This window comes from Borostomias antarcticus, assembly GCF_949987555.1.
Source record: "Borostomias antarcticus genome assembly, chromosome: 2".
NCBI classification, from domain to species: Eukaryota; Metazoa; Chordata; class Actinopteri; order Stomiiformes; family Stomiidae; genus Borostomias; species Borostomias antarcticus.
In genome coordinates, this window is record NC_140235.1 from 35,502,151 (window position 1) to 35,515,824 (window position 13,674).

General features: G+C 46.9%; 1 protein-coding gene across 2 annotated transcripts; it reads left to right on the forward strand.

Moving 5' to 3' along the window:
- Positions 1-855: 855 nt before the first annotated feature.
- brd3a (bromodomain containing 3a) lies at positions 856-12,268 on the forward strand. 2 transcript variants are annotated; one of them, XM_084451336.1, is made up of 11 exons: positions 856-977; positions 2,253-2,614; positions 2,793-2,930; positions 3,026-3,319; positions 3,730-4,092; positions 4,190-4,318; positions 4,653-4,847; positions 5,227-5,289; positions 6,140-6,357; positions 7,454-7,731; positions 10,195-12,268. In XM_084451336.1, the coding sequence occupies exons 2-11, from the start codon at positions 2,417-2,419 to the stop codon at positions 10,311-10,313; spliced, it is 1,995 nt and encodes a 664-aa protein (XP_084307462.1). In that variant the 5' UTR covers positions 856-977; positions 2,253-2,416; the 3' UTR covers positions 10,314-12,268. The 2 variants fall into 2 exon arrangements, with proteins under 2 accessions (XP_084307462.1, XP_084307463.1); XM_084451337.1 differs by having other exon boundaries at positions 3,733-4,092.
- The last annotated feature ends 1,406 nt before the right edge of the window (positions 12,269-13,674 follow it).

Sequence of the window (13,674 nt, forward strand, 5' to 3'; positions counted from 1 at the left end):
AGCTGGCTACGTTGATCGTCCATTCAAACAATGAAATCAGAGATACTCACGATGGTAGAGCCCGATTTAAAATGCTGTTGGTGGTCGACTATTTCACGTAGTGCCTTGATCGAGTCAACTGACTGAATGTTGTTTTAATATATGCTCTATACAACTGGGAGTATTTACTACTAAAAGAGAGATAAGAAAGCATCAATGGATAGCAAGAGAGCTAGCTAGGCGGGGAATGTGGCTCTAGGCTGTAAACGCGCATGCGCGTTCTATAGAGCGAGCACAATGCATACGGCAAGCCACGAGGGACGAAAGAATGAAGGGGTTCCGTTTGACAGTGGCAGATAGATGGGATCTAACCTCCTCTGGGGTCACCAAAGGTGCCACTGCTGAACATAACATAAGACAAAGTGGAGAAATCACATTACGTTTTTCTGACATGAACAAATAATGTATAGTGCTAGACATTTTCTGGCGTATCTGTAAACCACAGTGATTAATTGTCCATTCTGCGGGCTTTTGGAATTATTATCTGATACGGCACAAAACTTGATGTACATTTTCAAAACATCCATAAAGGTAAAATCTAATGCCGCAAATCAGGCATTAGATATGCATTATATATTATGGCAAAACGTGTGTTATCAGACATGATATGTTACAACGTTTGTCATGACTCATGTCTTGATCTCTGCATGGTTGTAATGTTGAAGTGAATTTATAGAACATAACACCAAATCTCACAACATGCACGAAACCTCTGATAATCATAGAATGCTACTGTTTTTCAACTCTTGTAACACTGCAGCCAAGAGACACGTTTTTTTGGGGGGGGCGTCTTCAGCTACAATCTAGCTGGATGTAAGCATGAAAGCGCATGAGCAGGGGACTGGTATACCTCATCTTCATGCTGCTCGGCCTCCCTCAAATAAAACACGAGCGACTCGGACTAGCTTCAAGCAAAACACCTTTGAGGCCTCAAGGAAGTAATGCAAAAATATTTATATTTTCTGTACTAGCGGGATATTTGTGACTTATAGGCAGGCTTGGAGATATCTTCTTCAGTGGTGGGAAATAAAGTGAGGCTGAATTGCTTTTTGAGCTAAATAGATAGCTAGCTATCGACTAAGCCAAGAGTTAGCTTTGCTAGCTAACGTTAGCTAGCCTGAAATGTTTTCAACAAAGCTCCGCATGTGCATTTGCAATGATAAAAGCTCACGGAGTGGTTGTTTGAAATTATTTAGCAACTAGACTTAAGTTTGCGTACATGCAGCTTAGTTGGCTTGTAATACGCACTCTTTCTACAACTACTTGCTAGCTAGCTAGCTAGCCTCGGGTACACACTACCTGACTTTCCCAAGCAGGATAGTCGTAGCAGGGTAGCTCGGTAGCTAGCTAACGTATGCTCGCGCCATCTTTTAGGAAATGTGTTGCAACGGAGATATAATACACCACTTTGTTTGTGGATTGTTTTATTTGTGGCTCATCATCCGATCAATATGAGCTAACTTCTCTCTGTGATTTACACCTACACGCCATTATTTGAGACTTTTAGAGGGCTATTTCCCTGACTGTACTAGCCTTCTAGCTAGCTGGGTACAACAGGCGCCGTGTCTCGGTGGTCCGCGCGTATGAACGGAACCAGTGGTTCAGCAGCTAGCGAAGGTAGCCAGCCAGCTAACTGGGCTACATCAACAGTGCAGCTAGCTAACGGGTGGAATAGCGAGTAGCATAGAAACTCAGTTCATTACATTGTGTGCAATATGTCTTCATTTGGAGTTTACACTGAACATTTTCTGCGTTACCGTAGAGCTAGCTAGATGCAGCTAGACATTTAAAAGATGTGTTCCTTTTATGTTCCTTGGTTGTTGCTAGCCATAGAACGGTAGCCAGCTAGCTATAGTGATGGGTTTGTTTACGCGGGAGGCGTTTCACGTCATGTTATTGTTTACAGAGTATCATGCGAGCTTTTTAAAAAATAAATTTCACGACTGTATAAACGTACAAAGAACGGACAATTATGGGCCACAATCATTGTGGAAAAGGTCCATTCTAAAAGATAAAAACTGAAAGAGGAAGTGATATGAAGTTGGACTCAGTCTGTTGTCTGCATGGTTTTGCTGTCTGGTCATATTCTTAAACATTAACTTAAAATCCATAGCTACACACAATACCTGTAATCCTACGTTTTGAGGTCTCAAGTGTGGTATCAGCTGCCACACTATCCAGAATTTTAATAGATGTGTCTTTGTTCTACATAGGACACAACTTCGGTCCTGCAATGGGATGCAGTCCCCTCTGGTCCACTAAAGAACAGACAAACAAGAGCTACACAACCCACTGAAAAAGCTGCGTCCCCTCTGCCCTGCCCTACCTAACACAGGTAGCCAGAGTACTCCCCCACCCCCTCCCCAATATAGTCGGCATGTCTGCGGTCTCCTCAGCCACCCCTGGCACTCAGGGGGTCATTCCAACACCCCCTGAGGTGACCGATCCCGCCAAACCGGGACGGAAGACCAATCAGCTACAGTACATGCAGAATGTTGTGGTGAAGACGCTGTGGAGGCATCAGTTCGCCTGGCCCTTCTACCAGCCCGTGGACGCCCTCAAGCTGGGACTCCCGGTGAGTATTGTGAAGGGGCTGTTTGTCAAAACGTTCACTTATAGAAATGGGCTAAATGTTTGCTACGTGTCACGAATTGACGTGAGTACTTACTTACTTACTTAACTCAACACCTGCAGCTCAGGGCACGAACGACCCACAGATGACAGATTTGAATGTTTGTTTTCTCGCTCATCAGGATTACCATAAAATCATCAAGATCCCGATGGATATGGGAACCATCAAGAAGAGGCTGGAGAATAACTACTATTGGAGTGCTAGTGAATGCATGCAGGATTTCAACACCATGTTCACCAACTGTTACATATATAATAAGGTGAGAGGCTGGAAGAGGTCAAGATAAAGGACATTTTCTATTTCTGATTGTTTGCCGTTAATCTCGCACCTCTTTTCTCCACGTTTGCTTTCTAGCCAACAGACGACATTGTCCTGATGGCGCAGGCTTTGGAGAAGATCTTCCTGCAGAAAGTCGCCTCGATGCCCCAGGAGGAGGTGGAGCTCTTGCCTCCCGCAACAAAGGTCAAGCCGCGGAAAAGCGGCCCAGACGCAGTTCTGATCCCAAGCTCCCCGGCATCCCCCTTCCCAGCTCCCACGTCGCCCGTGTCTCAGACGGCCGTCAAATCCCCAGCCCCGATGTCTACCCCCCCGTCCAGCGTATCCGCGGTCCAGAGTCCACCCGTGGTGCCATCACAGCCCATCGTCAAAGTAAGTCACCTCAAGACCACTGCAGAATACCGATATGAGTTTCTGCTTTTTTAACATTTTGAACCTCGTTAGTGTTCTCTTAATCGATTGTGACTACAAGCCATGTCGATTGATTGAATTTGCCGTAGTCTTTTGTTGTGTTGTGTATTGCTGTGTCTTTCTATGTTGTGCTGTGCCGTGAACTATTGGATACATAGAATTTCCCCAAGGGGATTAATAAAGTATCTATCTCTATCTATTTCCCCAAGGGGATTAATAAAGTATCTATCTCTATCTATCTCTATCTCTCTCTATCGATCTCGCTCTCTATCTCGCTCTCTATCTCGCTCTATCTATATATCTACTGTTTCACCCGAGTGCATTCTTTTCTCTGTGTGTTTTGCGTCTGTGCCGCGTGTGCTTCGACCCAGAAGAAAGGGGTGAAGAGGAAAGCGGACACGACCACCCCCACCACCTCGGCCATCACAGCCAGCCTGAGCGACTCGCCCACGGAGGGCAAGCAGGGCAAGCTGAGCTCCAGGCGCGAGAGCACCGGCCGGCCCATCAAGCCCCCGAAGAAAGACCTGGAAGACGGGGAGCTGGGCCAGCACGCCACCAAGCGGGGGAGGCTGACCGAGCAGCTCAAGTACTGCGACACCATCCTGAGGGAGATGCTGTCGAAGAAGCACGCGGCGTACGCCTGGCCCTTCTACAAGCCCGTGGACGCCGAGGCTCTGGAGCTGCACGACTACCACGAGATCATCAAGTACCCGATGGACCTCAGCACGGTCAAAGTACGGGGTCCCCACCCACCGCGCGCACGGTCAGACATCAGCTCATTCGTGCCGTCTTGCACCGCGGTGAATAATCTGGCTTCGGTTTTATTTGCAGAAAAAGATGGACGGACGGGAGTACCAGGATGCGCAGATCTTCGCCGCGGACGTACGATTAATGTTCTCAAATTGTTACAAGTACAACCCGCCCGATCACGAGGTGGTGGCCATGGCGAGAAAACTCCAGGTACAGTTTATATTTCAAAATCCGTCCTGATGAAGGTCTAACCGAAACGTTGGCAGATTAAAAGCAGAGAAAAAATGTGTGCGGGAGAATGTCATTTTTCATTTGAAACTTTGAAGGAGATTTACTCCCAGCACCACAACATTGTGAGAGTGTGCATGTTGGTATTTTCACTTCTATAGTTTATATTTCCCTGCTTCTTCAGGGTCCTGGACATTGAAGTTGAAACGGTTGAGGCTCCCAATTATCTCACCTCTTTTTTTTCCCTCTCTCTCTCATCTACTTCCTGTCTCGTCTCCGTCGTGTATCTGTGTGCGTTGCCGCGCGCGTCTCTCAGGACGTGTTCGAGATGCGCTTCGCCAAGATGCCCGACGAGCCGGTGCAGATGAGCCCGCCGGCGGGGGGCGTGGTCAGCAAGAGCACGGCCAGCAGCGAGAGCAGCGCCGGCTCGTCCAGCTCCGACACCTCCGACTCGGAGGAGGAGCGGGCGGCGCGTCTGGCCGAGCTGCAGGAGCAAGTGGGGGCGGAGCAGGTGGGTCTCACAAACGAACCGACCGCTCTTATTGGCCGGCCGGTCGTCCCCTCCGTGGGACAGAGTGGGAGGGGCCAGCGACCCCCGACACGCTGTGACGCCTATCCCCCGCCATGCAAACCACTGCTTCCTCAACTGAGTGATTTCTCACCTACCCCCCATTGATAGAACTGAAATTTAACCCTCTACCGCATAAAATGAACCCTCTGGCACAGATGGCTTGCATGCACTACCTGAACCCCCCCCCCCCCCCCCCACCCCCCACCCCAGTACTTACCTGTAACACGAGTAGCTGTATGGGGAACGTCATGTTGTACGGCCGCCGTGGATTTTGACTGCTAATCTCTGTTCCCTTATCTCCCTGTGGCTGTCTCACCAGTGTGTGGAGCGGCCCAATGCTAGCGGGCAGGGGGGAAAAAACGGGTGCACCAAGAATTATCAGGTGATTTGCTCCTCACTTCCCGGTCCCCCCCCCCCCCTCTACTCCTTAGTGGGAACAGTTCACCATGGCGACAGCCGATGAGGACGATTAGCCCCCTCCCGGTTTTGGTTTGGCTTCCCCTGAGCAAGCGGTCGAGGGTTAATACAGGGTTAACGGGGGTAATTGAGTACAAGTTGATGTAGTGCTGGTTTGTGTGTGTGTGTGTGTGTGTGTGTGTGCGTGCGTGTAAGCCTGTGTGTGTGTGTGTGTGTGTGTGTGTGTGTGTTGGGGGGTTCTTTCACTTGTCCTCTCTCGGTCCCTTGTCTCCCAGTTACTTACTTCCTTAATCCTCTTCCTTCCTGGAGGAGCACAAGGCTGCAATTGGCCGGTTGCAAATAAGCCCCCGATTGGATGATCATATTCACGTTGGAAGCAATGCATTTTATTCATGCTGCTTTTTATTCATGCTGCTTTTTATTTTTGTAAAATTTGATATATTTTATTAAAATAATATTCAGTCTCAATACACAGCCTGTGATTCAATACATTTCAAAGCTTTTTTTTCTCTGACTTAATATACAACATGTAGAACAGTGTATCTATCTATAAGGAGATTTAAATCCTTAGGCTTAGACGTCTTTAGTCTTGTTACTAGGGTAATTCTAAAGAATATAGAAAAAGAATGATCCACTTGTATCAGTTTGAGCAGTACTAAATAATTTAATTCCTAATCCAGATGGAATTTGAATAAGGGCTATAAAGCACGTCTCTGGCTAAGCCATCAGCTGTAGTCATTCCTCTTATGCCCGGTCCCATGGCTGTAATAACCATTTTGCAGATCACTAACTCCTCCCTCCCAACCTCTCCCCAGCTAAAAGCCGTCCACGAACAGCTCGCCGCCCTCTCTCAGGCGCCCGTCAGTAAACCAAAGAAGAAGAAAGACAAGAAAGAGAAGGACAAGAAGAAGAAAGACAAGGACAAGCACAGTAAAGTGAAGACGGACGAGGAGAAGAAGGCCAAGTCGGGCCAGCCCGGGAAGCCGGGCCAGCAGAAGAAGGGCTCGTCTCGGAAAGCCAACAGCACCAGCAAGTACGGCCACGCCCCCTCAGACACACCGCCGCTCGGTTCTAATGCTGTGTTCACACCAGGCGCGGCAAGAAAATTCACACCGCCCCGTTCGCCCCAATCTCGCCAATCTTGGATCCAATTGGTTGCCGCACGAATCCACCACAGAAAGTTTTTTAAAAAACTTTAAGTTAAAAAAAAAAAAAAAAAAAACTTTGGCGAATGTCGCCGCGCAGCGAATCCTGGCCGCCGCGCTGCCGGGTTCGCCTGATTCGCACCGCCCGCTGCCCAGTTCGCGCAAATTGTATTGACTTTCTACAGTATGTAAAGTCGCCGCTCGGCCGGAAAATTCAGCTAGGGATGTTAATAGTTAATCAACTCGATTAATTGCCGATAAGAATTTACTCGAGTAAGATTTGGTTACTCGATGAATTGCTTGTTAATGGAACAGAACTTTTTGGGAGGGAACAAACGTTATCCACAGGAGTTGCGTGAAAGGTAATCATGATCTAAGGTCTGACTGCACATGAGGGTGCCACGCCATGTAGTGAAGGCTAATTGGGATGCCGCGAAATTTCTACGACACAGCGGAAGAAAACACAAAAATTAAGCCAGCAAAGCACAGTCAGGCGTGGGACGTTCTTATCAATGAATCGACTATTGTTTGTTAAGGTTAACAGTTATCGATTAATGAAATTCCTTGAAATTTGCAACCCTAGTCACTAGGGCTCTCCCTCGAATTTCAAGATTCGATTCGATTCCGATTCACAAGGTTCAGAATCGATTATCTCGATTCGATTCAATATCGATTCAGTTAGTGTTACTAAAATCTTTTTTTTTATAATTTTTTAGCTGTAACCTTAATTACATGACTGCCAAGTTATGCAACACATCAATACTAGGGCTGGGTAACAATACTGATTTCCAAAAATGAATGAATGAATCATTGAATGAATTACTGAACTATTCATTCCTTAATTTATTCATTCATTCATTAAATAAAAGATCGATTCTGAGTCATTTGATTCAGAACCGATTCAGAATCGATGAATCGATTTTCTGAACCCAGCCCTACTAGTCACCGCGGTTTCTCACCGCTGCCCTCCTCCCCACCCCTCAGGTCAAAGAAGGGCGGGCGGGGCTACGACTCGGACGAGGAGGAGGAGTCCCTGCCCATGACGTACGACGAGAAGCGCCAGCTGAGCCTGGACATCAACCGGCTCCCGGGGGAGAAGCTCGGCCGCGTGGTTCACATCATCCAGTCCCGCGAGCCGTCGCTGAGGGACTCCAACCCCGACGAGATCGAGATCGACTTCGAGACCCTCAAGCCGTCCACGCTGCGCGAGCTGGAGCGATACGTCAAGTCCTGTTTACAGAAGAAGCAGAGGAAACCTCAGCGTAAGCCCCGCCCCCTCTCCCTGGTCAACTCTACCTCCATTTCTCTTTCATCTTCCATTTCTTTTCCTACTTCCAGTTCTACTTCAGTTTCTCTGTCACTCTTCTCCCCCCTCCCCCATGGCCTGAAGTGCTGGATGCTAGAGTTTATTTTTTGAAGTTGCTTTTTTTTTTGTGTTAATCTGCCCTTCCCCAAACCCAGTGCACGTACAGTCATTTTTATATACTGTACAAGAGGTCCTTAGGTAGTGACGTCGTGTTACCTTTCAACTGTCAAGCAGGTTCACCTCACATTTTCAGCCAGAGCCACTAATTCAAACAACCCGGGGTGAATTAAATTCCAAACATGGGGGATCTATATGCTGCCTTCCAGGACCTCCTGTACAGGCGTAGTGTTCTCTGTGTGCATGTTGTTTTGTTCGGACGACTCTTGGTTCTTACTCGGACCCAGCGCAGTGGGGTCAGGCAGGGGTCATGGAATACGCCCGCTAAATAATACCAAATAACAAACGAATACCAAATAAACAATGGCAGCTGTGCTGTGTGTCCCGATACAGTGCTCTCTGCTTACTGAGAGCCCATGTTAGTGAGCCTGCTGACCTCTCGCTACGGGGCGTTTTCACACCTATAGTGAGTTTGCTCCGGTCCGGATCGGCTGATAAGTACCTAAACCTGGAGCATTTTCCCCTTGGTTCGATTTGTTGTTACACAGAGAGAAATCCAAGCGAACCAAAATGCATCACTACAAACTAGTGAGAACGTTCACTCTTATTGGTCCGGGGTGTCTGGGGCGGGAGCAAGAAAGCAAATGCAGGAAACAGGTCTTGTGTTCTGGACTAGTGCATATTTCACTGAGAGAAACATTTGCTATGCAATTTAACATGGAGCAACGGCAGAGTTGGCATTTGCTCATAACCATGATAATTATATTGATAACCTTGATAATTATTAATCTACCAAGCAAAAATGCACCGGCAAAATGCCGAATGCACTTTGAGGAAACGTCTTGAAAATACTACTGTATGCTTCACACACCTTCAGACGACTGGGCAGAACCAGGGAGGTAATATTAAGCATGTACAACCTCTGTTCATTCTCCGGATAGCTTCTGCTACTACTGCTACTTGTGTGCTCTGCCGCATCCCAGAATGCACGGCACAGCTGGCTACAGGAGCCGTTTAGCCCAAATTTGCAGAGTATACCTGGTAGTTTGGTCGGATCGAGGTGGGACCACATTTCTTTCTACCACAAACAAACCGTTCCTGAGTTTTGATTGGGACCTGAGTGAGACCACCTCCTCTCAAGGGTCCTGGTGGGGTTGTTTTGGTACGTACCTCAGGGCGACTACCGGGTTCACCCCCGCCCAAACGAATCGCATCAAGGGGGAAAACGAACCAAGAGTCCGATTTAACCGGACTAAAAAGCGCAGGTGTGAAAACCCCCTTAGTGGCGTGCACTTCCCCAGGCTCTAGGCCGAGCTGGTTCGGCCTCAGCCGGGCCCTGGCTGTCCCCACGGCGCCGGGGGTCCGGGCAGGGGGGCCGCGCTCACAGCGTGCCGCCGTGTGTCTCCTGCAGCGGCCGCTGGGGGCCCGGGGGCCAGGTCCAAGGAGGAGCTGGCCCAGGACAAGAAGAGGGAGTTAGAACAGAGGCTGCAGGATGTCAGCGGCCAGCTGAACAGTAACAACGTCACCAAGAAAAACAAGAAAAGCAAGAAAAAGAAAACGTCTAAAAAAGGTACAGAGTACTGCTGTGATGGGTGGGGGGCGGAGAGGAGAGTAGACCCAGGGTAGAGGCCCGGTAGACCCAGGGTAGAGGCCCAGTAGACCCAGGGTAGAGGCCCAGTAGACCCAGGGTAGAGGCCTAGTAGACCCAGGGTAGAGGCCTAGTAGACCCAGGGTAGAGGCCTGGTAGACCCAGGGTAGAGGCCTGGTAGACCCAGGGTAGAGGCCTGGTAGACCCAGGGTAGAGGCCTAGTAGACCCAGGGTAGAGGCCTAGTAGACCCAGGGTAGAGGCCTGGTAGACCCAGGGTAGAGGCCTGGTAGACCCAGGGTAGAGGCCTAGTAGACCCAGGGTAGAGGCCTAGTAGACCCAGGGTAGAGGCCTGGTAGACCCAGGGTAGAGGCCTGGTAGACCCAGGGTAGAGGCCTGGTAGACTCAACAGCCTCCTGTCCATACATGATCTTGCCAAATTTTTCCCAATGGATTACAACTTTTGCATTTTTGCGTTTGATTCACTTTTTTGTGTGAATCCCACTGTGGCACAGTTATATTGTCAGCCATGGTTATAGAGGAGGAACTCTTTTGTTGGGGAAGGAGGAGGGGTTTTCCCGTCTTTTCAAATGCTGTCCCTGTCCTTTTAAACACTTAATATCACTGTGTATCTGTGCGTATTTCTGTCTGTCTGATTTTGTCACGGGGCTGAGGAGGTCTTTGTGAATCTAACTGTTGTGTGTGGGTCCTTCCAGAGAAGGGCGGAGCGGGGTCCGGTACCGGGACGTCTCGTCTCAGCGGGAGCAGTAGTTCTTCAGACTCCGGCAGCAGCAGCTCCAGCGGGTCCAGTTCTGACAGCAGCGACTCCGACTGAGACACGCCTGCACACCCAATCACAACCGTAGTTTGATTTGGATTTGTACTTTTTTTTCCCTATCTTGACAGACAGTCCGTTGTTTTCCCCCCCTCTAAAACATTTGGTAAGAGAAAAAAAATAATGCCATGTCCGTACATGTTCATTTTTTTAAGGAAATACCTTTATGGAGTGAAAAAAAAGACAACAACAAAAAACATGGGAAAATTATAGATGACTTGACAGGGTTCTTGTTTCTAAGAACTTGGATGGTTCAAATCTGACCTGAAAGAAAAGAAATCCATAAAGCAAGTGAACTTTGTACACTTATTGGATGAATGGAAGATCTTCTCACCATGAGTATCAATATGCAATTTGAAGGAGTTTTTGCCTAGTTACCAAGATGGAACTTTCTAGATGTGTGTCCTTTTCTACAGCTACAGCTCCCACCCGCACCCAAGCCTCAGAACCAGCCGTCTGCCCAGTCCGTAGCTCTTGTATTTATCACTGTCCAGACAGAATTACAGCTTCCTCTTTTCCTTCAACCCGACTTGGACTTTGTGTTCACTTTGATAATGACAAAATAATGTTTTGGAATATGATTGTCTTTTTCCCCCCAGTGATTTGACATTGTAACTTCAGAGCATTTTTTTTTGTTATCCAAAGCATTTACAGTTACAGAACAATATTCTTGGATTATCTGATTATGAATATTGGAAATTTCACTGAAATGTGGTTACTGTTTTTCCTTTGACATGGTAACTGACTTGGTATTTAGTATCGTGTGCTTAACTAAGCTGTCTGTTAGAAGCAGGAGTAAGAAGAGAATATGAGAAAGTACATTTAACTTATAGCATTTTGATTTTTACAAAGGCATTTGCGCATAAATGACAAAACAATCATCCAATTTCCAAATATGGTAGAAATGCTCAAGACCCCTGAGGCTTTGATGTCTTGAACATGACAACCACTAGAAATGGTGGCTTTCCTGTCAGCGTGTTTGCTGGTCGGCCTCTTCTGGTCGGCATCTGCCTCCCTGATGAATGCGTGATGCCTTGAATGATCTGTTCCACCCCGTCATTGACAACGTGCACATCACTGCTTTATAGGACGGCCAAAACGTGTACATAACTGACCTCTGTGTCAGAAGTGGCGTCTGAACAAGTCTTTCACTTTGAACGCTTGTGCTGACCGTGCCTAGTGTCTGGCGGTGCTCTTTTCCAAACAGAGATGCTGTTGTACCCTCTGTTTTACTGTTGTTGATGTCATGAACACAGGACAAAGTGCGAACAATGTCAGTCTAACTCTCAAGTATTGATTTCTGAGTGCACATCTTTAACAGGCCCATTGTTTCACAGTCACTGGTCGTATGGTACAGATTTTTTTGTTGTAACATTTGTAACATCAACTTTTTTAAAGCTCGAGACTACCCTGTCTTTTTTAACTAGGTGGATAAACTGATAATTATATTCACTAGAAAATCTACTGTAGTGAGAATGCATATGACACATTCCCTGAAAATAAGGTTTTGTGAAGACCCTGTTCAAAAGGAAATTGAAATTGTATTTTTCTGGCAATCATATCTGATATTGGGTCAAACTTACTGCAAAACTCCCAAATTGACGTATATGCAGTTCCTTTACCAATGGTCTCCAACGCCCAATCAGGTTTTTATAGGAATGGTGTCTTTCAAAAGTGAAAGACTGAAAAGAAAATATATATGAATATATAGAGCTATATATACACAACTCTAGTTCATTTTTAGGCCCTGGTCAAAATATTATAATAGTTCGTTTTATATTTTAAAAAGCAAATGTTTACTTTTTATTCTTGATGTGCATGCAGATTTATTGTACCTTTCCTATACCTTTTTTGAGCTGTTTATAGTATCCTGTACATGTCGGTCATCAAAACAAATGGAGCATTCTGTGTCAGTAGTTTTAGGCTTGTTAATGCATCCTGGGCCTGAGGGAGGGCTGGGGACTGAAGATAACATTTCATGTAACCGCTGACCTGGAATCAGGTTCATTTTGTTTTGTTTTTTTCGTAAATAAATGACAAAAGACCCTTCCTAATGTTTCCTCGTTTGTGTTTTCTTGTTTCTACCAGTGCCTCCTGCACTCAACTAATGAGTTCCTTTGAGTACGATACAGTAGAACAATTCTGTTTTCCTACAGAGATATGAAACACTGGATGTGGTGGTTTGCCCTTTTGACCTGACCAGCATATGGTAACAGCTGGCATGGATCCCAGCCAGCAAACTAAACTGATGTGTCCAACAGCTGTCATGTCCAACGATCTCCGTTACATGGATGTGAGGTCATCTGGCAGTTATGAACTTGTGGCACAGCCTGTGTTTCCAGCTTTCCTGTGTATTACAATGACAAAATTGTTTAGTTCTAATGGACTCATCATAGCAGAGTTTATAACTGAGTATTAAGCCCAGTTGCAGTTCAGTGACTGACCAGTAGGTGGTAGCCATGTGTCGTGGGGCTAGATTGCAGCAGCCTGAAAGTACACCCTTTCAATCAAATGTGGGTTAAAGATGAATCACAGTGCAGCCATATGATTAGAATGATGTTTACAAGCACCCGGTACACTATTGGGCTGTCGGGAGTCTCTTATTGTTCTGAGACGCAATGTGTGGCTATATGTCACTGTTCAAGCTACTGCTCTACCTGGTGTTAGGTCGCTGCACGCTGCTGGGAGAATACATTCTTCACATTAGTGTGACCCACCTCTGCAGGGTGGCCCTGCTGCCGCAGTCACAGCATCCTTGCGCCATGATGGATCAACGCTACAACTTCAGTGACAACTACTCACGCCTGGCTCTCAGGGCCATCAGTCACTCCGGAAAACAACTACAGTCCATAATACAAACGCCACACACACACAAAACCCCCACAATAGGTAATACGGGCTATGGGGCTCCTGAATTACATTACGGCACTGCATTTGTGTCGACCCTGCAGAATTCCAGAGATATGACGAAGGCTATGTGGCTCCACCTGATTTAGGCTACATTTTTCTGTTCACAATGTTAGGCCTATAATGCAGTATTCATTTGCACATATTGATGTGACTGCACCTAGTTTCATTGTCATCTCACCTTTACAAGACCCATAATAATTGCCACTATCAAATCTGAGCGGGGGCTCAGTCAGTGCATTGTAATTTGAGCGGCATACGTCAGAGGGCGCAAGTGACATTGCAATCTGTTAAACAAAAATGGCCATGCTAATTTAACTACTCGACACTCAACATTAGTATACATATATACGATAAATACACTTAGTTAAAAGTTTCCTTTGTATTAACGATCGTTCTCACACGTGGGCGTGCGCAACGAGGACTACAGCGTCGCCTCCGGAACCTTCCGCCG

Coding starts and splice junctions, on each gene's coding strand:
- brd3a (XM_084451336.1), top strand. CDS start 2,417: ATGTCTGCGGTCTCCTCAGCCACCCCTGGCACTCAGGGGGTCATTCCA. Junction 3,320..3,729: donor CATCACAGCCCATCGTCAAA/GTAAGTCACCTC, acceptor GCTTCGACCCAG/AAGAAAGGGGTGAAGAGGAA. Junction 4,093..4,189: donor TGGACCTCAGCACGGTCAAA/GTACGGGGTCCC, acceptor TTTTATTTGCAG/AAAAAGATGGACGGACGGGA.